The 24,171-nt window shown below is 34.2% G+C and overlaps 4 protein-coding genes across 4 annotated transcripts; all 4 read left to right on the plus strand.

Moving 5' to 3' along the window:
• The first annotated feature begins 683 nt into the window (after nucleotides 1-683).
• On the plus strand, nucleotides 684-1,383 carry LOC102622032 (putative lipid-transfer protein DIR1). The gene is made up of 2 exons (XM_006470705.3): nucleotides 684-1,151; nucleotides 1,269-1,383. The coding sequence occupies exons 1-2, from the start codon at nucleotides 836-838 to the stop codon at nucleotides 1,298-1,300; spliced, it is 348 nt and encodes a 115-aa protein (XP_006470768.2). The 5' UTR covers nucleotides 684-835; the 3' UTR covers nucleotides 1,301-1,383.
• Nucleotides 1,384-8,918: 7,535 nt separating this feature from the next.
• LOC102630209 (uncharacterized) lies at nucleotides 8,919-9,825 on the plus strand. Its single transcript, XM_006470649.4, has 2 exons — nucleotides 8,919-9,328; nucleotides 9,522-9,825. Exons 1-2 carry the CDS (start codon nucleotides 8,992-8,994, stop codon nucleotides 9,536-9,538), a joined length of 354 nt encoding a protein of 117 aa, XP_006470712.2. The 5' UTR covers nucleotides 8,919-8,991; the 3' UTR covers nucleotides 9,539-9,825.
• Nucleotides 9,826-11,582: 1,757 nt separating this feature from the next.
• On the plus strand, nucleotides 11,583-12,662 carry LOC102630509 (uncharacterized). Its single transcript, XM_006470650.4, has 2 exons — nucleotides 11,583-12,056; nucleotides 12,372-12,662. The coding sequence occupies exons 1-2, from the start codon at nucleotides 11,726-11,728 to the stop codon at nucleotides 12,398-12,400; spliced, it is 360 nt and encodes a 119-aa protein (XP_006470713.2). The 5' UTR covers nucleotides 11,583-11,725; the 3' UTR covers nucleotides 12,401-12,662.
• A 2,920-nt stretch (nucleotides 12,663-15,582) lies between these two features.
• Nucleotides 15,583-20,606, plus strand: LOC102622332 (uncharacterized). The gene is made up of 12 exons (XM_025095476.2): nucleotides 15,583-16,179; nucleotides 16,342-16,544; nucleotides 16,655-16,852; nucleotides 16,978-17,049; nucleotides 17,153-17,248; nucleotides 17,406-17,485; nucleotides 17,588-17,663; nucleotides 17,747-17,957; nucleotides 18,081-18,277; nucleotides 18,405-18,510; nucleotides 18,610-18,699; nucleotides 18,767-20,606. The coding sequence occupies exons 1-12, from the start codon at nucleotides 15,672-15,674 to the stop codon at nucleotides 19,495-19,497; spliced, it is 2,568 nt and encodes an 855-aa protein (XP_024951244.2). The 5' UTR covers nucleotides 15,583-15,671; the 3' UTR covers nucleotides 19,498-20,606.
• Nucleotides 20,607-24,171: the final 3,565 nt, after the last annotated feature.

Below are 24,171 nucleotides of genomic sequence, written 5' to 3' on the forward strand. Positions count from 1 at the left end.
TCGGATTTTGTAAATCTATCCTTTACTTAGAGTAGCTTTCTCCAACATTAGATTTAATTTTTTGGGACGCCTTTGTGGTTGGGACGACAGAGCTCAGAGTGAAATTATATGAGATTAAATTCGAATTATAAATGTTTAAGTTACGGATTTAGTGTGTATGGCCTAATTTCTATTATTAGCGGGAACTATAAAATTATATTTTATCCAATATAATAAAATATAAAGCTATAGATTAAGTGTGCACAAGTCTATTTGTACTTTTTATACAAATTTTTTATATTTCATATAAAAATCTCCAAATTTTTTCAAACTCTACAGGTGCCATGCCACCCTGCAGCCATATGCTTCCTTCGCTTTGTTGTCTTTGTGTTGGTCAAACTTGGTTCCAACATAATTATTAATTAGGAGAATTATGATGTAATAACTAATATAAAAAAATAATTTCTTTGATTACTAATTTTTTCCATTAAAAGGGGGTAAAAAAAAATGACAAGCTGATTTATCCTTGAATAATATATCATACAGAATCTCTAATAAATGGAAAGTTGTCAGACCCTTTGTCTATTATCAATAAACATTCTAAAAAAGGAAATGGAAATTAATTGAAGGATAAGGTTCAATAATCACCCAGAATAATTTTTTGATCTTTTAACTAAAAATTGTCCAAAGAAATCATTCTTCTTGGTTTACAAAATCTACTTCCCTCACTTCAAAATTATATATATGTATAGGCTAGGCCATTTCGAAAATTTAACCTATGTTCCATAATCAATTTTGAGAGAAACAAGAAAAAAAAAATAGCCATACTGTATTAAAAAAGAAAAAAGAAAAAGATATGGGTTCTATTAACACTCGTTTGGTCTTGGCCATGGCGGTAATTGTTGGAACCCTAATCTTCGACAATTTACAGGTCGCGGCGCAATGTGGAGGAAGCATTCCTCAACTCATTGCTCAGTGCTCGCAATTCGTCAAGATCGAGGGACCAAAAGTCCCTCCGTCGCCCGGTTGCTGCACTGCGGTGAAAGGAGCCGACATTCCCTGTGTTTGTGGCCTCGTTACAAGAGAGGTAGAGAAGATTATTAGTATGGAGAAGGTGGTTTTTGTAGCACGTAAATGCGGTCTCACTATTAAACCGGGCCTGAAATGTGGAAGTAAGTTAATTTTCTAATAAAAGCATTAAAATATATGAATTTTAGGATTCTTTTTTGTGTTTGCGTATATATTTTAATCATATTAATTACTTATTTGTGACTATGCGAACGTTTCAGGCTACACAGTCCCACCAAAGCGGTTGACATAAGACGTGCTGGCAAGAATCACAAAAGCTAGCTATTTTGTTATAGAAACTATATATGAATAATAATGTGAATTTTTCCTTTTCTAGTCTGTTTCTTCCTTTCCCTTTTAATATATAAAAATTTCTATTTTCTCTAATAATGATTGAGATATTGAGATGTTATTCTATACATCACGTATGTGGACGTATTCAAATTTAATTTACAGTAAAAATAGGTAAACGACAAATTAACATAAGAAAAGTTACTGAAATAAATTATATAAACAATATAATGAAAAGGAATTTTCGAAGTTTGCATAATATTTTGCACAAAATGTAATATACGATTAAAATTTAATTGATTTTATATTTTTATTCAATAACTATTAATTATATATTTTTAAAAAGTTAGTATAAAGGACAGTTTAATACTGAATCCAAAATCTTGTTTTATTGTTTTGAAAAATAAGTGACTAAAATGGAGTAGTTACTAATTTATATTTGTAACCTATGATCGACTCAGAAGTCATTTTTCACGACCCTTTAAATATTTAACAATTAAGAATTAAGTCACGCAAAAAAATTAATTTTGAGTTGATCTGTAACTTGACAAAACCCCTGAAACGGACCGTATGCATAATTTTGTTTTCAGCGTTTTGTCTAATTTTGTTCTCTTCATCGACGCCTGATACGCGTGAGACTGAGAGTTGATAATCCAGTAAAATCTCTACTCACTAGTCAACCTCAAATGGGCAGTAGCCTAATGGGCCGACGTAACAAAATGCAGGCCCATAGCGCTCAGTCGCTCGCTCACAGGTTAAAATGTTTTAAAGTAAGGTTATTTTGCAAATTCACCCCTAAATATAGAAAATAGCCTTGTTCTAACATGTATCCTTTTTTATCTTTGATTTTTTTTGTTATTTTTTTTATAATTATCTTTGATTTTTTTTAAGCAACATTATCATTAAACAAAAAAACCACTATTTTCGGTCCATTCATGATTCACTAGGTATTTATTTTAAGAAAATGATAACTGAACTAAAGGACGACAAAATGAAGACAGAAACAGCAGCATGTTGCTGCCGTTTAGTGACTTATAATTTGCTTATGCTTGGGCCCATGGAGAGGACAAGAGAGAGAGGAACCGTTTCTGTTTTCATTTTGTCTTCCCTTAATCTAAATAGCAGGCTTCTTTATTTTAACTTGGATCATGTTCTTTCTTTTTAACTTTGTCGAGTGAGTATTACTGTGCTAAATGGTAAAACAATTTGCAAAATATTTTGCACGAAAAGCAACACATATTAATTTTTCTTAAAATCTTATAACATACCTGTTAAGGAAGCTCATCATGCTTGCTGTACAATAAGTAAGGCAAGAGATAAAGTAGAGGATTACAGCAGCTACAACATACGGTTAAAGGTTGACGACTTGGATGTCCAGCTGGCCTGGCACCTGGTGGTTATGTAGTTACAAGTATACGTGAAGTCTAGCTTAATTAGTTATAATTAGCGATTGTTAAGCAGTAGTTAGTTATACAATTGAGCTGTAATTTTTAGCTGTGCATATAAATATGTATTCTCATTTTGTAACTCTAGACGATTGAATGACGATTCTAGAATTCTGTTAATTCTGTTTTCATTTTTCTCAGCCTTTCTTCAATTTTCTCTTTTACCAAACACTCAATAAACAATTTTAACTATACCTACTGGCCATCTACTACGATCCCAATTATATTAATTAATTTTGTGGGATTAAAATTCACTTATTCTTATTCTTGCTATAATATGTTAATCGGAGTTATTAATAATTGGATGGATGCTCATGAAAGTCAAAACTCGACGTCAATTTCAGTACCCTCGCAAACATAATATGCATTAAGAGGGAGATCATCATCCATTTTTGTGGAATCACGATAGAGAGTCATCTAGTTTTCGCAACAAAGCTCCCAATGCTTCCCAGTTTTCCTCGTCAAATCAGAAACCAAGGATGTTCCCTTCACCTTGATGATAGATTCTTTGTTGTCAAGGCCAATAAGGTGGGTCATTGAGGGATTTCACATGAATTTTGAATTTTTCATTCTCAGCCAAGAGTGACAAATTGATGATGATCATGACCAATATCAAAGTCGTAATGATCAATTTTGGGATCAATTGCTAGCGCTTGGTTGTTAAACCTGAGAGTTTGCCTCGCCACAGCACGTCCAAACGCGCTTGCATACTCTTCTTCAGAGCAAGAATGGTTTCGGATGCTAGCATTTGGATCTCCGGTATCAACTTGCCGCCAGTGATCTTGAAGGCCACTGTGGCCGCCATGACCCAAAAAAAAAAAAAATTCAAATGACTGTTCAATTAGTATGTATATCTTTAATTTATTTGCAAACTCCTTTTTAGTTTTGTCAGTTGAAGTAAAAAACTGATAGTTTTGGTAAATGTACACATGTATAAGGAAAATGCATGCTGAAATGGAAGCAGTGACAATAAAAATGCACGTGTTGATTCTGAAAATGTGTTGTTAATTTGGAAATGGGAAGGTGAGAGCTCTCATTTCTCAAGGCATGTTGTTGTATATGTGATTGTTCATTTGACAAGTGTGGAATTAAATGAAGTAACTGACAAGAATAAAATATGAAAATTTAATGTCCTTGTAGAATGCCACGGCTTTGTGATCTGTACTTGGAACTGAGAATCCAGCTTGCTTGCTGCTTATGACACAATTTTGGCAAATTTGGTGAAATCTTCTGTAACCGGTGAAGCTCAAATGCTCAGTGGCCTAATAGTAAACGAAAGAAAATAGAGGCCCAATAAGCCAAGTCCAAGGGACTTCCAAGTTAACCTATACCATGTCCATAAATATAATAAAAAAGAAAAAAAATAATTTTTGCTCTTTGAACACATTCATTGTTTTTTTTTAAAGAAAATTAAACTAGGAGTATAATTTTTTGAATCATTGTTCAAGAAGATGATCGTAACCAAATTAACAATGTGTGGAAAATTGTAAAATAACACAATTGTGTTACACTTATTCCATAAAAAATTTTTATGGTTTGTTCCCAATCACTGATCTTCTGATCGAAAAATGGCCATCATTTGCTCTAAATCCTTCCAAGCATGTCTCATGAACATGCATGCAGAGGCGGATGCAGCATATGACTAGTGGGGGCTTGAGCCCCCACTGGCCAAAAAAAAAAATTTAAAAATAAAAGAATTTTTTTTAATTTTTTAATTAACCCCATTAAATTTATTAAAATAGTCACTATAAAATGTAAAACACATAAAATTTAAACTTTGACTTTAAAAAAATATAAAAACATATATTTTAATTAAAAATAATGATAGCCCACTACTCAAAATATTTTATATTCTAAAAAATATGGTTAATTCTTCCAGTTTATATAATAATAGTAGAACGAACATTTTCAGTAATAAAACTCATGAATGATCATCTTTGGAATCGGATGAGATAAATGATAGTTTGGTTGTCTATATAAGAAACAATAAATTTAATAATATTGATAATAAGTCTATTGCATAACATTTTTAAAATATAAAAATACGTAGAGACTAATTATAAATATTTTATATATTCAAAATTTTAATTTTTTATATTTTACTATTATCTAATTTAGCCCCCGGTAAATTATTTTTTTAGATCCGCCATTGCATGCATGTAAGTGTGGTCAGAAGTATTCTTTATTCTTATGACGACGAGACAATTGAACATGCCCTCTCCTCACTAGATAATTGAACACGCCCTCTCCCATTTGAACCCATTTTATATTCAATGTTCTTTTGTTAAACCCTAATTGATTAGAGGCATGGTTCTTCTTCTGAGCCACTTAAACCATATAGAAAATCTCCTCAAATGTTATCTAGGAGCCTTCCGCCTTTTACTATTTTTGTTTTTTAGATGTATTTGGCTGAAAGTGAAGGGCCTTACTCTTTTCTTTTTTGGGTGAGTGGTCCTTTTTTTTTACGTCAATCATTTGATTTACTTGAGAGATGATATTTTGATTTTGAAGTGAATGGGTCGCCTTCTTACTTGACCATGGCATTGCGAACATGAGTCTATGTTCGATGGTTGATGACTTGATAGACAGGGACGTAGCCAGGATTTTGATTGAGCCAGGGAACATTTAAAATCAAACATGACTCGAATGCGCGATTGCTTGTGTCATAAGTCCCCATTTGGGAAAATGTATTGTGGGCCCCATAAACTCCAAATGGGAGCTTGCCACATGTATAATTGTGCTCCTTATAGAGTGCATCTGTATACATTTAATTGAAACCCCTATTTAAAGTATAATACATTTTAAAAAATTTAGATAGCAATATGTAACATTACAATTATAATATTCATTGATAATAAATTTACTTATTACAATGGTTCTCCGTGAAAACACCTCAATGAGATTTTATGAGTTGAAAATAATGCATTATCACTATAAGCAAAAATATATTTTTCAATATACAAGACTAGGTTATTACTTAATTTGCTCTTAAAATCTTTTAATAATAACAAAAATATTCATATATTGCAACACACAACACAAATATGAAATGCATGATAAAATTATAAATTTTAAAACTAGACAAAAGATTAATTAGAACTTATGGTTCTGTGTTGAAAGACTAAATAATTGATTTTACTTGAATAAAAAATAAAAAAGATTAAAGACCAGTCCATTAACCATTATACTAACACTTTGTTATGATTTTTTTTATTTTAATATTTGTTCTCGTGTCTTTAATCAAGTTTCATGAAATGTTAATAACTAATTAAATTATTTATAATTAGAAATTTAAACTAGGGACAATATGAAATATTTTAAAATTACTGGAGTCAATTTTAAATTTTACAATTCAACTGGGGCATTTTTCATAAATAACAAATAAAATACAATTTTTTAGTATAATTATAAAAAAAAAATTTAAAGCAAGTTGGGGCCTGTGCCCCACCTCGTCCCATGATGGCTCCGTCCCTGCTAATAGATATATTGTCTGGATTTTGAATAACTATATAAGAATTTCAATGAGACATTCGTTAGGTTTATAAATGAATTTAATGAGTTAATGAGTATATACACTATTATGATATAAATTGGCTTTAGTAAGAGTATATTGGGTATTTAAGTGGATTTATCTAGTAAAATTTAAATTTTCAATTTATGAGTGTGGGTTTACTTTATAAATGAATTTAATGAATAGCTTAATGAGTTCAAATAGTCTCACCTTTATGAATATTTACTTTTTTTTTATATTAATTCCACAAATAATCTGAACTCTATAATTTTTTTCAAAATATGAAACTCTTGTGCTAGCAATAAAATTCCGTTTTGGATGTATGATATTTGACCTTAAGGATTTGTGGTAAGCCAAAGCTTGTGATGATATTGGCCTTAAGAAATTTAACTACTTCCTTCACAATGATGCTCTTCTATGGCATGTCTCAACCCACTTTCTAAAGGACTCAGTGGTCAATAGTGCGAATCTCAGCCTTTCACGTATAAATGGCAATGGTCCCACAATGTCCATCTCCAATAGGGATGGTAAAAAAGTCCGGGTCGGGCCGACCCATTTTCACAGACTTTTGACTTGAGTTTCGTACATAAGGGCCTAAAAGGGCAAAAAAAGCCCGAGCCAGGTCCAAACCGGAAGAGATTTGGAGTTTCGATCTCCTGTTTACCTTAATTATGATTTTATAATCAACTGCTGAATTAGTGAACCAATTAATCGGAATCTAAAGGAGATTAGTCCAATAATTTATAGTTCCAGGAGATATAGTTATGATATTTCTACAGTTATTTATTGATCGCGTGAAAAAGATGATTAATAAACGACTCACATGCCCCAGTTGAATTGTAAAATTTAATATGAATATGTGAGTGGATATTATTGTTTAGTTATACTTAGACAGCTTATTTTTATTCTTAAATTTAGACAGCTTATTTTTATTTTCAAATTCATGTTTTGAATAAAGCTATTCCTATTGCTATTGTTGTTTATTTTCTACTAGATATATGCTAATATGATCATGCAATTAAAATGTCGTGTACAGGTATAACCATTCCATAATTTGCATGACAATGGGAGAGGGTGGAGCAAAGGCGGCTGGATTTGCTATCAATTCTCCTAATTAATCTTTCAATTAATAAACCAGGATATATATGTGTTCTCTGCCGCAATAAGTTCTTTTTTTTTTAATCCATTTATGAAAATAATCATGGTCATTGAAGTGAATGAAAATAATGCCAGTTGCTTTTTTTAAAAAAAATAGGGCTGCCACCTTTATTATATATACTCAAGAATTTTTTATCAACTTTGCTCAAACGATGTTCTTAACTGAACAACCAAGGATAAAATTTCAATGGGATACGCTCAATTCGGGTCTGATGCGTGGAGATGGGATTTATCATTTATGTTTAAAAAAGTAATAAAGACAAACTCATTGTATTGCTTCGTATATAAACACAAATACATTCTTAACAAACTCCATCCTTTCATTTTTTTTTCTTTAGCTAGAAACAATGCCAAACACCGTCTTAGGATTATTTCAATAAGTTTTATCTGAATTCTTTGATTGCTATAACTTATAATGGATTAGTTCCAATCTTATTATTATTATTTAATAATCTTGAATTAGGTTTTAAAAAAGAAAAGAGTATTTATGATAATTGGGGCTCAAAATTTTTCAAGCAAAGGAAAAAATTGTGGTGGTAATTTTTTTTTTTTCAATTGTTTATCTCTAGGATATGGCCATTTGGGTTTTGTTTGAAGTTACATGTAGTTTTAATGAAGGTTAAAATTACAAAATACTTTAAGGGTCTTAAGAGGTTTTATAAGGGGTGCCGTATTTGTGTGACGTTCAATTTATGAAAATTTAGTACACAATCCATCAGCGATGTTATTCATGCCGTGACTTGTTGAGCTTTGGCCTCTAATTTATCTTTTAAAATCTTTTTTTTTTTCATTCATTGAAATTATTAAACTTTCCCTCAATTAGTTGTCATCTAACTTTCCCTTAATAGCTTAAGGAATACTTTGAGTTCAATTTCGAGGGAACACATTTGAGAATTGGGTGAGGTGAGGAAAATAATAAACAATAAAATAATAATAATAATAACAATGATAATAGTAATATCCGTCACATCTTCTAAATGAAAATTTTTTGAGTGTACGTTTTTGGAGCAATATTTTTATTGGATACAAGCTACGGAATTTCGACCTCTGGTTTGCCTTCATGATTTTCAGAACCAAATGCTGAATCAGTAGTGAACAAATATTAACGTCAATGTAGAGGGGATCAATAATTAATCTAACGGTATATAGTTCCGAGAGATAAAATTACGATACAGTTATCAATTGATCGCTTTAGAAAGGTAACTCAACTGACAAATGATTCACATGTCTACAGCATAAATATGTTGATTTTGTACCGATAGTTATAATAAAGTATTTATAGTCATATGAACATTAAGGTTCATGCCTCTCTCTAGAACAATTAAATTTCTTTAAAGATTTAAAATACTTTGAAGCAAAAAAAACGCCGGTGTGAAGGTAATGTCACGCGATTATGACTTATTTGAAAATTTTGGCTTTCCATATCCCCCCCCCCCCCCCCCATCTGTATATAATGGACGTCCGATAACAAATTCAAAACCATACAAGCATTAAACTTGAAAGCGTGAGGGGGAAAAAAAGAGAGAAAAGAGTGAAAACATGAGTGGTAGAATTTGTATTGTGCCCTTGGCAATTTTACTAATAGTGGTGGGATTATTTGCATCCGAGAATAAAGTTTTAGCTCAAATTTGCGGAATCAATAATCCTTCAGCTCTCCAAGCACAGTGTTTGAGGTTTGTTAAAAAATCAGGGCCGATGCAGAAGCCAACTCGAGGCTGCTGCAAGGAGGTGAAAGGAGTTGATGTAAGATGCGTGTGCAATCGTCTTTCGGATAATAATATTGCACAAATGGTGCTTAGTCGGATCAGCCTTCAAAAGACTGTTTCCGTGGCCAGGTCTTGCGGCAAAAAACTTCCTTCAGGAAAAAAATGTGGAAGTAAGTAAAATTTTTTTTTTAAAAAAAAGGGAGTAAAAATTAAATTTACGACTAGATACTATCGTTTAATTATACTTAAACGAACTTATTTTACTCTCAAATTCGTGTTTTGAATTATGTTATTACTATTGCTATTGTTGTTTAGTTTATACTGTGTATGCTAATATTATCATATAAAATGTTCTGTGTACAGGTATAACCATTCCATGATTTGCATGATAATGGGAGAGGGGTGAAGCAGGAGCTGCCGGACTTGCTATGAATTCTACTAATTAATATTTCAATTACTTAATAAGCCAGAATACGTGTTCTGAGCAGCTATAAGATCTTGTTGTATAATTTGTTTCCATGCTTTCATATATGTACTAGAAATAACCACAATATTCTGAGCAGCTATACGATCTTGTTGTATAATTTGTTTTCATGTTTTCATATATGTACTGGAAATAAGCACAATGTTTTAATTGTGCACATAATTAATAAGCTAGTTGTCTTTTTTTTTTTTTATTAAATATGGGTGCCGCCTCTATTATTATATCACTTATCCAACCTATGGTTACCAGCTAGAGTTTGTTAAATTTAATTGGACCGCCTAAGGTTACAAAATTGAATGAGCGTTTAATTTGGGTGTGATGGGTTGGGTTGAGGGGTTATGGTTAAAAAAATAATAAAACATAAACTCACTATATTGCTTCATTTACAAAAATGAACATAGTGACAGACTTATGTTAGTTTGGGGAAGCCAGGCCTTCCCAAGTTGAAAAACAATTCGAGATAAGATTCATAATTTAAGTTTATCCAATAATTTAGAGATTCCGTATTTTGACTTTCTAAATTTACATTTTTTTTAAATTCTGACCTCCAGAATAAAATTGAGCACATGTTTCACATATTTTCTTAGACCATTATCACTATCATACTATCTTAATTGGTCTATTTAAAATAAATATGCGTTTGTCAAGATTTTATTAGATAAACATACGGATGAGGTGGAATTCCGATTGCATCTAGAAATTTCTCTCGAGAATGGATACGAGCATACTAGAAATGGGAAAAATTCTTTCTCATCCCTGTGGTTTCATGCATTAACCCATTTTATCCTTACTTTTTAAACAATAGCCCAAAATATCATTTCGTTAACTCATTGTTAGTTGAATGTTATTTGTTAGTAATTCGTTAAGGGTAAAAAAGGGTTTTCCATCAAAGAGAAAATTAGAAAAATAAGTAAAAGTTAACATTTAACTAAAAATGATTTTATCTAATCCCACTAAATAGGAAATACCGAAAAAAATATGAAAAACTTCTATTTCAAGCCATTTTTTTTCACTTCTTCCTATTTTGAAGGCATGAAAGCCCTATAAACCCTAGATCACAATTTTCTTCTTCATCTAAGTATACTCTCTAATTGCATTGTAAAATGACTTGAATTGAGTTGAAGATAAAAAAGATATTCCGCACATGCAAGCACATAAAAGTGGGTGGTATTTTTGAGTTTTTCTTCCAATGATTTAATATATTATGTCAATTACAGTTTGTTCCTTATGACAATTATTTAATGGCTATATCAAACTATATCATCGTTGACTTCATTTAAGAAAAAGTTAATGAATTTTGCATACTTTGTAGTCTTATTTAATTGTGTAAAAAAATTATTTCAATTAGTTTGTATCACTTTAATGAAAAATCCTATTTTGCCCTCAATAAATTATTAGTTAACGGCTTTACACTAAATTACTAGTTAACGGCTTTACACTAACGGTGAGTTAACGAAAGGATATTTTAGGTTATTATTTAAAAATTATGGATGACATAGACTATTGCATCAAATCCTAAGGATGAAAAAGGCTTTTTCCTTACTGAAAACCAACAAAATTCTAGTATATTTTTTTTTCCATTTAGTAATTTATTTTTTATCCTCGTCTATAATTGACTTTTAAAATTCTAATGACACATGAAATTAAATTAGTAGCATTGGATGACTGTTTTTCAGATAACTAACAATTAAATTCACAATTCTCAACTTTCTTTTTTGAGAGACATGAAAGTCAAGGATAGACAACAGGAACTGGAACTCTCTACTACTCATCTTATAGCTTTCGCCTGAACAAAACACATGGATATGATGAATAGTTGATAAAAGCAGAATTAATAAAAGAATAACATCTTAGCTATGCAAGACTAATAATGCACACGTGGCAAGATCCGCATGACTCATGTTCTCTCTTTACAAGAAATTTAAAGTAACAAAACCTGCCGATCTGAAGTGGATAATACCAATATCCACGTGAATTAGACACCAAGATTCTCGTGTGCTCTCATTCTTCTTCTCTATTTAGCATTAAAAATTAATTCAAAACCAAACCTGCATAAAAGCACTCTTAGAACTTTCACAAAAATATGAGCCCTAGGGTTTATATCTTGCCCCTTGCAATTCTAGTAATTGCCGGATTTATGGTATCCAAAAACCAAATAGTTTCGGCCAAAAGCTGCGGAGTCAATGTCTCAAACCTCGTGTCAGAGTGCCTCAGGTACGCTGGAAAAATAGGGCCACAGGAGCCGCCATCTCAAGGCTGTTGTGCTGAGTTGAAGACCATTGATGTTCCATGTGTCTGCAAGTTCCTCACCGATGATGTTGTGGAAACCATCAGTGACTTCATCAGCACAAAAAAGGCGGTTTTCGTGGCCAGATCATGCGGCATATATCTTTCACCTGGAACCCAATGTGGGAGTAAGTCCATATGTTTTTAAGGCTCAATAATTAATCAATGCTGTTGTAATAACATTTTTATCGAACAATGATATTTGGACAAAAGGATAATTAAAGGATGACAAGATCACCATCAAACAACATCATTTTCTTTTTTCATTTTTTTAAATCACTCTTTTATCCATCTATCATATATTGTGACTGATGACATATGAATCATTAATTAGTGCTTGTCTTGTTATAAGTCTCACTAAGTAATTGCAAGTTATTGGCATATTGTTATTATTTGTACCATATATTATTGGTTGATATTCTGATGTAATATATTTTCCACAGGCTTCACTATTCCTCCTGCACGAAAATGAGAAGCCATGAAGTTTAAAGGCAGCTTAATTCTCATTAATTCGGCTATTGTTGTAATGAAAGATAATCATTTTATACCAAATGGTTCCTTGTAATTTCGATATTAATAAGTATTAATTTTTCCTCTGGAGGAGAAATAATGACATATTTAGATAATGGATCCTAAATTATTTATCCTAAATTTCATCCTAAATAATGTGGCATATGAGGTGTCATTCATTAAGTTGTTTTTATTTTTTATTATATTCAGGTGAATTAATTGTATTTTCTCACCATTCAATTGATAAATACTATAATATTTAAGTAAATTAATTATATTTTCTCGCCATCTAATTGATGAATGTCATATCATTTAAAATAAAATATTGAGATAACAATTCGGATGTGCAACGCTATATGAAAAAAAAGGATAGTTGTTGATTTAAAGAATCATGAAAATTGTGATCATTATTGTCATCAATATACGACATGTAAGAGCACTTAACGTGTACCTGTGGGTGTGTTAAATCATTTGTTAAAGCCTTATCAAGCACAAATGCAAGATAAGGGAAAACGTGGACATCGAAATTATTGATGATTCAGAACTTTTAGATCTTGCTTCTCTATACTTTGTTAATTTTATAAGTTTCATTAACTCAAATCGATTTCTGCTATTACTTTCATTAGTGGAAAGATGGTACGGGGCTTAGAACTTTAAAAGCCATCACCTCAATTTGATCTAAATCCTTCAATATGTCACCGATAGCTCAGATAACCCAGTAGATTTCAGTTCTGGCAGCTAAGGTGTTATAAAAAGTATGCTTTCTGTGTAAAATTGGTTATATTTGGTAAATTTTGATTTAATTAACAACTAATTAGGCAATGAATTGAAGATTTTCATGGACAAAGAAATTAAAGAGATTATATATATATATATAGTGAAGACAAAGTGAGGTTGCCACTAAAATTAAAAAAAAAAAGTGTGTGTAAATTAAGTATCTCGCCATATGATTAATATCGTTATTAGCTTTAGGTAATCTAAAATTGACTTTGGAGGCGAGGCAACGGAATTTTTTTGTGTTTTTTTTTTGTAAATTAATAAATTCCTTCCTCGACAAAATAATGTATAGATTAAATTAATGTTGGCTACTTGCCCTCCAAGGCAAGGCTTATAATATAACATATTAATATAATCTTCCATTTGAAGTCTGATTTTTTTTTTTTTTTTGGAGAATCTAAATTTTACAATGTTGGCCTTAGTAATTATCCTTAGAATATGGCGGTGAATATATCACTAAGTTGAGATGTTACAACCTATGAATTTACCAAACATAAGACTCTCACTTATAGTTAATCACCATACAGTTTACTCAACCTTAAACTGAATCTGCTTCTCTTGAATAATTGCTACCCCTCTTAATCCACAATCCTCAAGGCACTTTACAAAGTGATCAATAACAATTCTTCAATTTTTCAATGTTTAGTGATTCAAGATCCACATAGACTCTCCACAAAGTAATCAATAGCAATTCTTCAATTTTTCAATATTTACTGATTCAAGATCCACATAGACTCTCCATAGAGATGAAAAGAAGATAAGTAAATAAATCAACACAATATTATGTGCCAAATCCGGATTCTCTAGGGAGGAGGTCCAATTTTGCTTCTCTACTTTATGCTATGTGTTGCATACCTTCAATTGTGAAATATCTCTCTTTATATAGGCACTAGGGTTTCACAAAAATAGCAAGTCTTAAAAGATTTAAATTCTTTCCAAATAAGAGTTTCTTTCCTCTTATAATTCTTATGAATTGAAATAAGAATAAATATGATCTTCTTGCCTTGCTTGTCTCCCAAGAAATATCTAGAACATTTAATGAACTTCCTGTTTAAACCAACTTCTTGCTCTAAATATATCTCATACGTTAATTATAGAATCTCATCTTTAATTGACTTGCTAAATTAGACATCTAATTAAATTAGGAAACAAATATTCCTAATAAATTGGAATCTCACTTAATTAGAGAATTAATAAATTAATCCCTATTACAAGATATGCAATAAATAAAATTTTAATTTAACTAGACTTGCCATAAGATGCCAACTCTATAAATAATGTACTTAACATAAATAAATAGTCCTAATATAAGAATAATTTTGCTATCGATCAAATTCAAAATTAAAGAAGATCTAAATGAATTGATTGTTTAAATAAAACTAAAATAATTTAAAGTTTCAAATTATAACATAACGAAAAGAAAAAATCTGACTTGTTTAGATTAATATATGAAAATTAACTAAAATTATGGAATTAATCAATGCAAAAGTTGAAACTTAAAAGCTTGGATAATTTGTCAAAATGTCCACCTCCAACTTGTATTTCATACCTTAACCTGAACAAAGACATATATAATTGAAATAAATAACAAATAAAAATATTTATTCCAATAATACTATTTAGGTAGCTATATTTGTTTATTTACTTAGGCTATTTTTAATTATTTTCATTTTATATTATTACTAGAGAATATATAATGTGGTGTTAGTGTAACTGCTTTATTTACTAATAATGCCACATTTATAACTTTTAATATATTTTTAAAAATTAAATAAATACTATATTTTGTGAATTTCTGGAATTTTACAGATTTACTCACGGACTATGAATTTTGAAAATTTCAATCAATCCAATCTACCAATTCATAGATTGAATTTTTGTGATACGAGTTGAATTTTTATGAATTGGACAGATTGAGTGGATTATACTGATTTTGAATACCCTACTTAAAGGATCAAAGTGTCATTCTTTCTTTTAATCTCATATACATACATGTAGACTCATACATAAAATTAGTGAATATTAGTTGGTTCAACTGCCCACAAGAGTGATATTGCAATTAAAAAGAATCCATTGTTTAAGTAATTGCACAAAAACAGTAATAGGTCAATTTTGCTGTGGTTATAAACGAAGGGCACCTATAATTAGAAGTAGCCTTTACACCTCATATCATATGACGTTCTGAGACTCGTATACCTTAATCAGAATTATCTCATTTGGATTATTACCTATACCGGATCATTAGCAACTGCGCAAGAACAGTCAAAAGTCAAATTTTCGCTAGAAATAGGCAATATTGCATGTTAATTGACAGCACACTTTCAGACACTCTTATGCATACCACACATTTCTTCCTTTTTTTTAGCTGCCTCTGTACTCTTGTCTATACAATTAAATATGAGAACATAATTTGGATTGCTTCATTCAATCCTGAGGAAAAAAACTTGAATAAAAAAATGAAGGGAGTTGTATTCTCCAACGTGTTGATTTACTTTCTGTTATGTAATTTAGCTTTTGCAAAAGAATGCGTAAACCTTTTCCCAAATAAGGCCGAGCTTGCATCCAGCACAATGAGAGCTAAACTCTCATCAATAAATGATGAAGCCTGGAAGAAGGAGATGCTTTCTAGTTATCAATTGCGATCTCCAGCCAATGAAGGCCCGGAAGCATCAAAGTTTCAGGCTGCGGAAGAGAAATTTGATAACACAATGCTGAGGAACACGAATGCTACCGGAGATTTTAAATTGCCCGGGGATTTTCTAAAGGAAGTGTCATTGCATGACGTTAGGTTGCTTCCGAATTCTATGCATTGGCGAGCACAGCAGACGAATTTGGAGTATTTGGTGATGTTGGACGTTGATAGACTCGTTTGGAGCTTTAGAAAAACTGCCGGTTTGCCAACTCCTGGAGCCCCCTACGGAGGCTGGGAGGACCAGAAAATGGAGCTCCGAGGTCATTTTCTAGGTATATGTTAAGCTTCTAATTCATTCTTAATTTTGTTCAAGAAACGGTGAATTTTGAATTTAGCCTGTCCACTAGGATTTCGGCAAAATCCACTAGACTTTCTGCTTTATTTTTTATAACGTTCCGGTTTCTCTTTTGATCTAAACTTTTAACATATTGAAGGGCATTACTTGAGTGCGACTGCAATGGCATGGGCAAGCACTCGCAATGAAACTGTAAAACAGAAAATGGATGCAGTAATGTCTGTTCTATCTGAATGTCAGAAAAAAATTGGAACCGGGTATCTCTCAGCATTTCCGAGTGAGTTTTTCGATCGCCTCGAAAACTTAGTATATGTCTGGGCTCCATACTACACCATTCACAAGGTTAAATTTTTACTAAATATTTGTTTTTTAATGATAAAAATCCATTCGTGGAATTAATGGATAGCAATTTGGGATAAATTTTTGTTCTGATTTTTTTTTTTGGGGGACAGATCATGGCAGGATTATTGGATCAGTACACATTGGCTAACAATGGTCAAGCACTGAACATAACAATTTGGATGGCTGATTATTTTAACACTCGTGTTCAAAATTTAATAGCTAGATCCAGCTTAGAAAGGCACTATCAAACGCTTAATGATGAAAGTGGTGGCATGAATGATGTCCTCTACAAATTGTACGGTATAACAGTAAGTAATTTGTATACATATATGAGAAAATTTTATCATTGTTGATAACTAATGAAAAAACAAATTCATCCTTAACTTTTATCTAAGAGATTTTTTTTTTCTTTTTTAATTGTTACTGTGGCCAGAAAGATCCAAAGCATTTGAAGCTGGCTGAACTCTTTGACAAACCATGCTTTCTTGGACTTCTTGCAGTAAAGGTAAATTAAAATATCAACGAATAATTAAGTGGATGCATTTCTGTTCAAATAATTTGATATTAAACCTTGATGAATGTTTTTATAGAATTTCTTATGGTTGCAGGCGGACAACATTGCAGGATTACATGCCAATACACATATCCCTCTTGTTTGTGGTGTGCAAAACCGATATGAACTCACTGGTGATGAGCAATCCATGGTAATCCAATTACTTCGACATACAAATTTGATCATCTAAAAGAGCCTTGCATTATTGTTTCAGTTGCTATATCTTTATTAAATAGGCTCTGCCATTTTTTTCCTGGGCTTCATTTAAGAAAGTATTACAAGCACAGTTCATGTTTGGTAATTGCCAGGCAATGGGGACTTTCTTCATGGACATTATAAATTCTTCTCACTCGTATGCAACAGGAGGAACATCACACCAGGAGTTCTGGTAATAAGAACAGAACTAATTTAGTTATAGTTTACATTTTGAACCTCTATGTATATAATTATATACCGTTGATTAATTTCCTAATTGATTTTCATCAATTAGGACGGATCCAAAGCGGATAGCAACCGCTCTATCTGCAGAGACTGAAGAATCATGTACAACCTATAACATGCTAAAGGTACGTATATGGCTTGTGAATTGTTGGAGCTGACGATAAATTTATTGATTTAAGTTATTTTTAACATTTCATCCCTTTTGTAGGTGTCCCGGTATCTTTTTAAATGGACAAAACAAGTAACATATGCAGATTATTATGAACGTGCCCTAACGAATGGTGTGCTTGGCATTCAACGAGGAACAGAACCTGGAGTGATGATTTATATGCTTCCTTTATCTCCTGGAAGTTCCAAGGCTAAATCTTACCATGGCTGGGGAGATGCATTTGACTCGTTTTGGTGCTGTTATGGCACAGGTCAGTGATTCATTGCCCTTAATGCTACCCACACCCCCCCCCCCCCCCCCCCCCCACCGGGGGGCTCTTGTTGCATCTAATTATGATTAACTTTCATATTTTCTTCTTGTTGCACACGTGTAGGAATTGAATCATTTGCAAAATTGGGAGATTCAATATACTTTGAACAGGAAGGAAAAGGTCCCGGTGTTTACATTATTCAGTACATATCAAGCAGTTTTGATTGGAAAGCTGGTCAGATTGTGATACATCAGAATGTTGATCCTGTCGTTTCATGGGATCAAAACCTTCGGATGGCACTCACATTCACTTCTAACAAGGTACACTGATTTCATTTATCTTTTCTGATGGACTCTTGCCTAACGATGTGATTTTTTGGATCGAATGATCAAGTAACTAGCTAGAATCACTGAAAATGAAAACCTTAATCTTTATCTATACATGCAGGGGCCAGGGGTATCGTCTGTCTTGAATTTGCGTATACCATTTTGCGCAAATCCAAATGGTGCCAAGGCTACATTAAATAAAGATAATTTGCAAATACCATCACCAGGTAAATCTCCTCTTTTACTGTTCTATTTTAACAAATCTATCTTAATTTAGAAACTAAGAAAAGAACACACCAAAAGCTTACATCATCATAATGATGCAGGCAATTTCCTTTCTGTGACTAGAGAATGGAGTCCTGATGACAAATTATTCATCCAGCTGCCAATTAATTTGCGGACAGAAGCCATCAAAGGTCTATATTTTCATCCATAACTTGTCCTCTTTAAATTAACTTAAAAATGACTAATTGTTTTGTTCAGATGATCGGCCACAGTATGCGTCTCTTCAAGCAATATTTTACGGTCCTTATCTACTTGCTGGATACTCCCAGCACGACCATGAAATTAAGACCGGATCAGTAAAATCTCTTTCAGAATGGATTACCCCAATTCCTGCATCATACAATGCTGGCCTCGTTACTTTCTCACAAAAATCTGGAAACTCAAGTTTAGTCTTGATGAAAAATCAATCTGTTACAATGGAGCCCTGGCCTGCAGCTGGCACTGGTGATGATGCTAATGCAACATTCAGACTCATCGGGAATGACCAGCGGCCAATAAATTTCACTACCGTTAAAGATGTTGTCGGCAAACAAGTCATGCTTGAGCCTTTTGAGTTTCCAGGAAAGCTTTTAATGCAGCAAGGAAATAATGACAGCCTCGTGATTGCAAATAATCCTGGAAATTCAGTTTTCCAAGTAAATGCTGGATTGGATGGAAAGCCTGATACTGTATCCTTGGAGTCAGTAAGTCGTAAGGGTTGCTTCGTGTTTAGCGATGTGAATCTTAAAGCTGGCACAGCCCTGAAGCTCAACTGCCAGCAACCGGATGATGGATTTAAGCAGGCAGCTAGCTTTGTAATGCAAAAAGGAATTAGTCAGTATCATCCTATCAGCTTTCTAGCAAAAGGATCAAACAGGAATTATCTCTTGGCACCATTGCTGAGCTTCAGAGATGAATCTTATTCTGTTTATTTCAACATTACTAATTGAAAAGTTTGGACAAGAGGCAACAATTTTTGAATGATTGGTAACTGTTGCTACCGAAAATTCTTGAATGATTCTTTTATGTGCATGCACTTTCTCAAAAGAAACATATCATCAATTTTTTTCTCAATGCTATTTAGTTCGGATGAATACTGATATAGGAATGAAATTAAAGGAATATCTGCTGTACTTACAAACAAGATATATCTCTGCCTAGGTTTTAATTGAGAGTAACACACAGAGTACTCAGAAGGACTCGAAAGTCGAATCCATGATTCACCACTCGGCTATCCTCACTCCTCACCTGTCTCTCTCAGTTTCAATCGTCAACAACACTACCAGTACAACACTTGGCTCAATACCCATGTTGAACCATCCAACAGCTCAATTCCAATCTGTACAAATCGTACAATGCCCCAATAATTTAAGCCCCAGCCAGCAATTGTGGAGTCAATTGAATGTGGGTGTGAGGGTTACAGTTTATCAAGTAAAGGCAAGACTGGAGGGAGCGGTCACAGGGACAGAAGGCTAGAGGGACCATGAACTTTGGTTTTTGCCAAACGCCAACGCGACATCGTTTTCCCAAACGTGGCTTTAATAACCCATTTAGCCTCGCCATTCACGTAACCCCACGCCCCCTTTTATTTTGTCATTGCATTAGTTGAATTACCCTGTTTAGTTTGAAGATTGTTTTTTTCAATAAGCATACCACTCTATGGTGGGGGGTTAGGCGGGACTCCTACTTGTCATTTAGAACAGATAATGAAAGATAGAAGGAGGGGGACAAAAACCAAAACCTCCAATCAAGAGAAAAAAATACAACAGAAAAAGAAAAGATTAAGACATAGACTAACATGAGAATTATAATAAAAATGACTAATATAGACGTTGATAATATGACTTACGATACTTGCGGTCGGCAAGTAATTTAAAGCCCTTTTTCGATTGATCGGCAATGCTAAAATCAGGGCTAAAGTCAACTCTCTCATAATTCTCAGGTGCAGACAAAAAGTGTTCGTTATTCGCTAGGTGCTCATCAGAACTATCATCATTATCAGTATGAGAATTATAATGCCTAAAATCTGTGCTGGAGGCTAGATGAAGATGTGGATTATACTCACCAATGCTCCGCAAGGGAGAAAGGCTTTGATCACGAGGTTCTCAGACCTTAGAATCATGAGTCGTGGCATCTTGGGTAATCGGCTCCTAAACGAATGTAGAATTTGTAACATTAGCTCGATTCTCTGTAGGTTTGGTGGTCGGGGACCCTGCATCCGCAATTTGCTTAGTGATAGAAGGCTCAGGTTGTAGAGTATCTGAGGGTTGTGGAGTATCTGACGTAGAACTTTTGACTTCTTACCATTTTTTACTCTGGTCTGCCAATTCCCACTAGGCCGCTGGGGACGGAGCTTCAGATTGGCCACGTAATATGTCTCAATGGTATAGCCAAGGTGCTTGCAGGAAGCACATTAGAGTGGAATTTTCTCAAAAATTACACTTTGTCAAAATCCAGAATCTCCCACACCGATTTATATTCGTGGCAACGGAGGTTCAGTGACATCATACTCCACTAATACCCTAGCTACAGAAGGGCGAGTTAAAGAGGTAGTAGCTTGATCAATTCGCAATGGCTTACCAATGGTTGATGCAATCGAAAATAATGCTTCCTTACAGTGCATGAAATTGACAGGCAGGTAAGGAAAAAATATCCATACTGGGACTATAGGGGACTCCTCGGAACATCGAAAATCAGTTGTCCATTTAAAAATTCTTATGGCATTCCCATTAATGTACCATGTCTGCCTAATCCATAGGCGGGAGTAGTCCTCATCAACATCTAATTGAATTAACAGATGTCGATTATTTAAAAGAGACACCTTAGAATTTCCTTTCAATCTCAAAGTAGTAAAAAAATTACGAATTAATTCCATACTAGGTCTATTGTAAGAAAATTTACCAACTAATGGGAGCTTGAAAGGAATGGCCATCGCTTAAATTTCTGCAGTGAAAAATTGCATGTTAGGCTCCCCTCCAACGAAGTGACGGTCTTCATCGAAATCGTCGAGCTGATTGGGCTGTTCATAATATCCACAAATGATTTTTTAATGGATTTGTTTTGATTAGGGACGGAATTCAAAACCGAGGCATAAGAGAGTGTGGACGTGGGTTGAGTGATATTTTGGATCATGGGAACATTTTGGGGGTTATTAAATTCGGAAGTGGGTTGGGCTTGCGTTTGCCGAGTGGGAGAGGCTGGTGGGGCATGGGAAATGCTAGTGGGGAACACACATGGGGAACACAATTCATGTGCTGCCGAAAGTGTCTCACGATCATGGGGGCTGCTGCACGCGTGCTGACTTTTGGGCTGGTCTTGGTTGGATGTTTGCTGCCCTTGGCTGGGTTCGGTGGAGGTTGCATGCGGCTGGCTTACGGTGGTTAACAGCTGCAGCTGGTGTTGAGCACTGTCCCGAGTGCTTGTTTGTGATTTGCATGGGGTTTTTTGGTGTGTGGGGGTTGTTTGTGTGGTGGTGATTGAGGCTGACTGGTGGTTGTACCTTGAACCGAATCTTGACATAAATGGCCATGGGGCACGGGCTGGTTTTGGGGGTGCATAAGGGCTGTGACAGCAGGTTGTGCATCTCCCGATTGGTCTTGTGTGGCTTGTGATGGTTGCGGGCTAGATGGTAATAAAGGCTTGGTTTGGTTTGAAGGTGATGGTGGCTCGATGGTTGGCGGTTGATTGTCTATGTTTGCGGACGTTGGGGGCTGTTGGAGTTGGGTGGCTGGCGAATGACTCCTATACTTTGAGCGGGTTTGCCTTTGAGATCTCCTAAGAAAAGGAGGATCATTTCTGGAAGTGAGGGGAGGAGCTGGTGGTGGCTGGCTGCCATTACCGTTATCCGGCGAGTTCATGAGATCCGGCTCATCTTGAGCACTTTTTTCTTCCCCTTCTTCAAGTGAATGGAGGGGCGGTTGATTTGCTACCTCACGGCAGCCTTCATAGACATTTATGCCACTATTAATAGGCTTTTCTTTTGTTCGCTTACGGCATTAGGTGTCGTTGAAGGTTGCTGAAGTTTCGAGAGAATATCGGCAGTGGAAGTAGGTGGTTGGTTTCCATGGGGTTAGATTTGAGATGGAGGGTCTGCATGGGAGTGGTTTGGAGAGATATGTGGTGGTTGTGTAGATGGATTGTGGACAGTTTGCCGCTGGAGAGGTTTGATTCGCGGTGGAGGCTGTTGGACGTCAGGTGGCGGGTCATTGGTGAATTTAGGGGGTCGTCTAAATGATTTCTTAGGAGGATTCAAACTCCTGTTAATTCGTTCTTCGGCGGAGAGGGTGGAAACTGGTGATGGCTGGTTGCCATCTCCGGTGGCCGGAGAGGCCATTAAGGCTTTTGGGGGGGGGGGGGGGGGGGGGGGCAAGCATCTGTCGTCAATTTTTTATGTTGGTTGTTGGTTGCTGGCATTTTTTATGTCAAAAGAATGTAATTCCATAGAAACTTGGGACAGTGAAAACAAATATGATTTCGGGTGATAATTTAGGACGGACCATATCGAACAATTCAATGACAATGGAAGTGTGTCGTATGAAGTGGGGAAGCTAGGAATGTACTTTAGTGAGGCTGATGAATTTTAGAGAATGAACTTGACCTCCTAGTGTTCTATAGGTTATATTACTTGCACTCAGTCAGGTATTTCATGAAATTTTCCATTTTTGTTTTTGAGGACTATTGTGGCAGATAGGTTCGAGGGTACCTTGGGAGCTAGTCAATTTTGAGTTTTACGTCAATTAGCTGTGTTTATTACTTTTCTAAATAGAGTACTAGAATCACTGGGCTAAAATTCTTCTGGGCACTTTTCATCCGTTTTTGACAAGCATAGAGGAGGATGTTAAACTTCATTTGTGGACGGTTAGAATCTGAACTGAAGCTCAAATTAAAGCCATGAAACAAGCAGCCACAATATTGCAGGAAACTTCCTGTGAGCTATGTATAACCAATGACTCAGAGCCCGCGGGCATGGTTTGCTTGAAATTGGATTTAGGTGGACCAAAAAAAAAAAGAAAGGAAATGGGTATTTGATAGGATTACTTTCATTGCTAGCACAGAATGGGATTAATTCCTGGTTCTCAGTGCTTAGCGTGAAATTACTTAGTCATAGAGATCATTTTTGAGAAAAACTGAGGAAGATCCTCCTATCGAAATAGTTTCTCCTGTAGTCTATACTCTTTGTTTGATTATTTTTCTATTAAATATTCTCATTGAAATTTGTGTTTAATCTTCACTGATGCGAGGAGTTTTCCAAATGTGTCTCCTTTCTGTTGGTTCATTCCTTGATGACTCAGCTATCTCTTCTGGCAGCAACTGGGATTGGGAAAGATTGCATATCTGATAAATGCAGGGAAGATAGATTCTTATGACTTAATTACAATGAAAACTCTCAAGGTACTGGAACATCGCTGTTGCCGAATCTGTATCTTCCCATTCGTATGCTATGATGCATAGTGATTATTAACATTCCCATAGCATGCTGGAGCCATATGGAAGCATATAGAAGATGGAGTAAGAAAGATTGATTGGTCGTCATTATTAACTTTTTTCAGGGTTTATTCTATATACATGATCAGCTGAACTTGTTCTCTTTAACTTTCATAAACGCATTGACACAGTTTTTACTT

Source organism: Citrus sinensis, chromosome 2 (genome assembly GCF_022201045.2).
Source record: "Citrus sinensis cultivar Valencia sweet orange chromosome 2, DVS_A1.0, whole genome shotgun sequence".
In the NCBI taxonomy this organism is placed as follows: Eukaryota; Viridiplantae; Streptophyta; class Magnoliopsida; order Sapindales; family Rutaceae; genus Citrus; species Citrus sinensis.

Coding starts and splice junctions, on each gene's coding strand:
- LOC102630509 (XM_006470650.4), top strand. CDS start 11,726: ATGAGCCCTAGGGTTTATATCTTGCCCCTTGCAATTCTAGTAATTGCC. Junction 12,057..12,371: donor ACCTGGAACCCAATGTGGGA/GTAAGTCCATAT, acceptor TATTTTCCACAG/GCTTCACTATTCCTCCTGCA.
- LOC102622032 (XM_006470705.3), top strand. CDS start 836: ATGGGTTCTATTAACACTCGTTTGGTCTTGGCCATGGCGGTAATTGTT. Junction 1,152..1,268: donor ACCGGGCCTGAAATGTGGAA/GTAAGTTAATTT, acceptor CGAACGTTTCAG/GCTACACAGTCCCACCAAAG.
- LOC102630209 (XM_006470649.4), top strand. CDS start 8,992: ATGAGTGGTAGAATTTGTATTGTGCCCTTGGCAATTTTACTAATAGTG.
- LOC102622332 (XM_025095476.2), top strand. CDS start 15,672: ATGAAGGGAGTTGTATTCTCCAACGTGTTGATTTACTTTCTGTTATGT. Junction 18,278..18,404: donor TCACATTCACTTCTAACAAG/GTACACTGATTT, acceptor CTATACATGCAG/GGGCCAGGGGTATCGTCTGT. Junction 18,511..18,609: donor TTTGCAAATACCATCACCAG/GTAAATCTCCTC, acceptor ATAATGATGCAG/GCAATTTCCTTTCTGTGACT.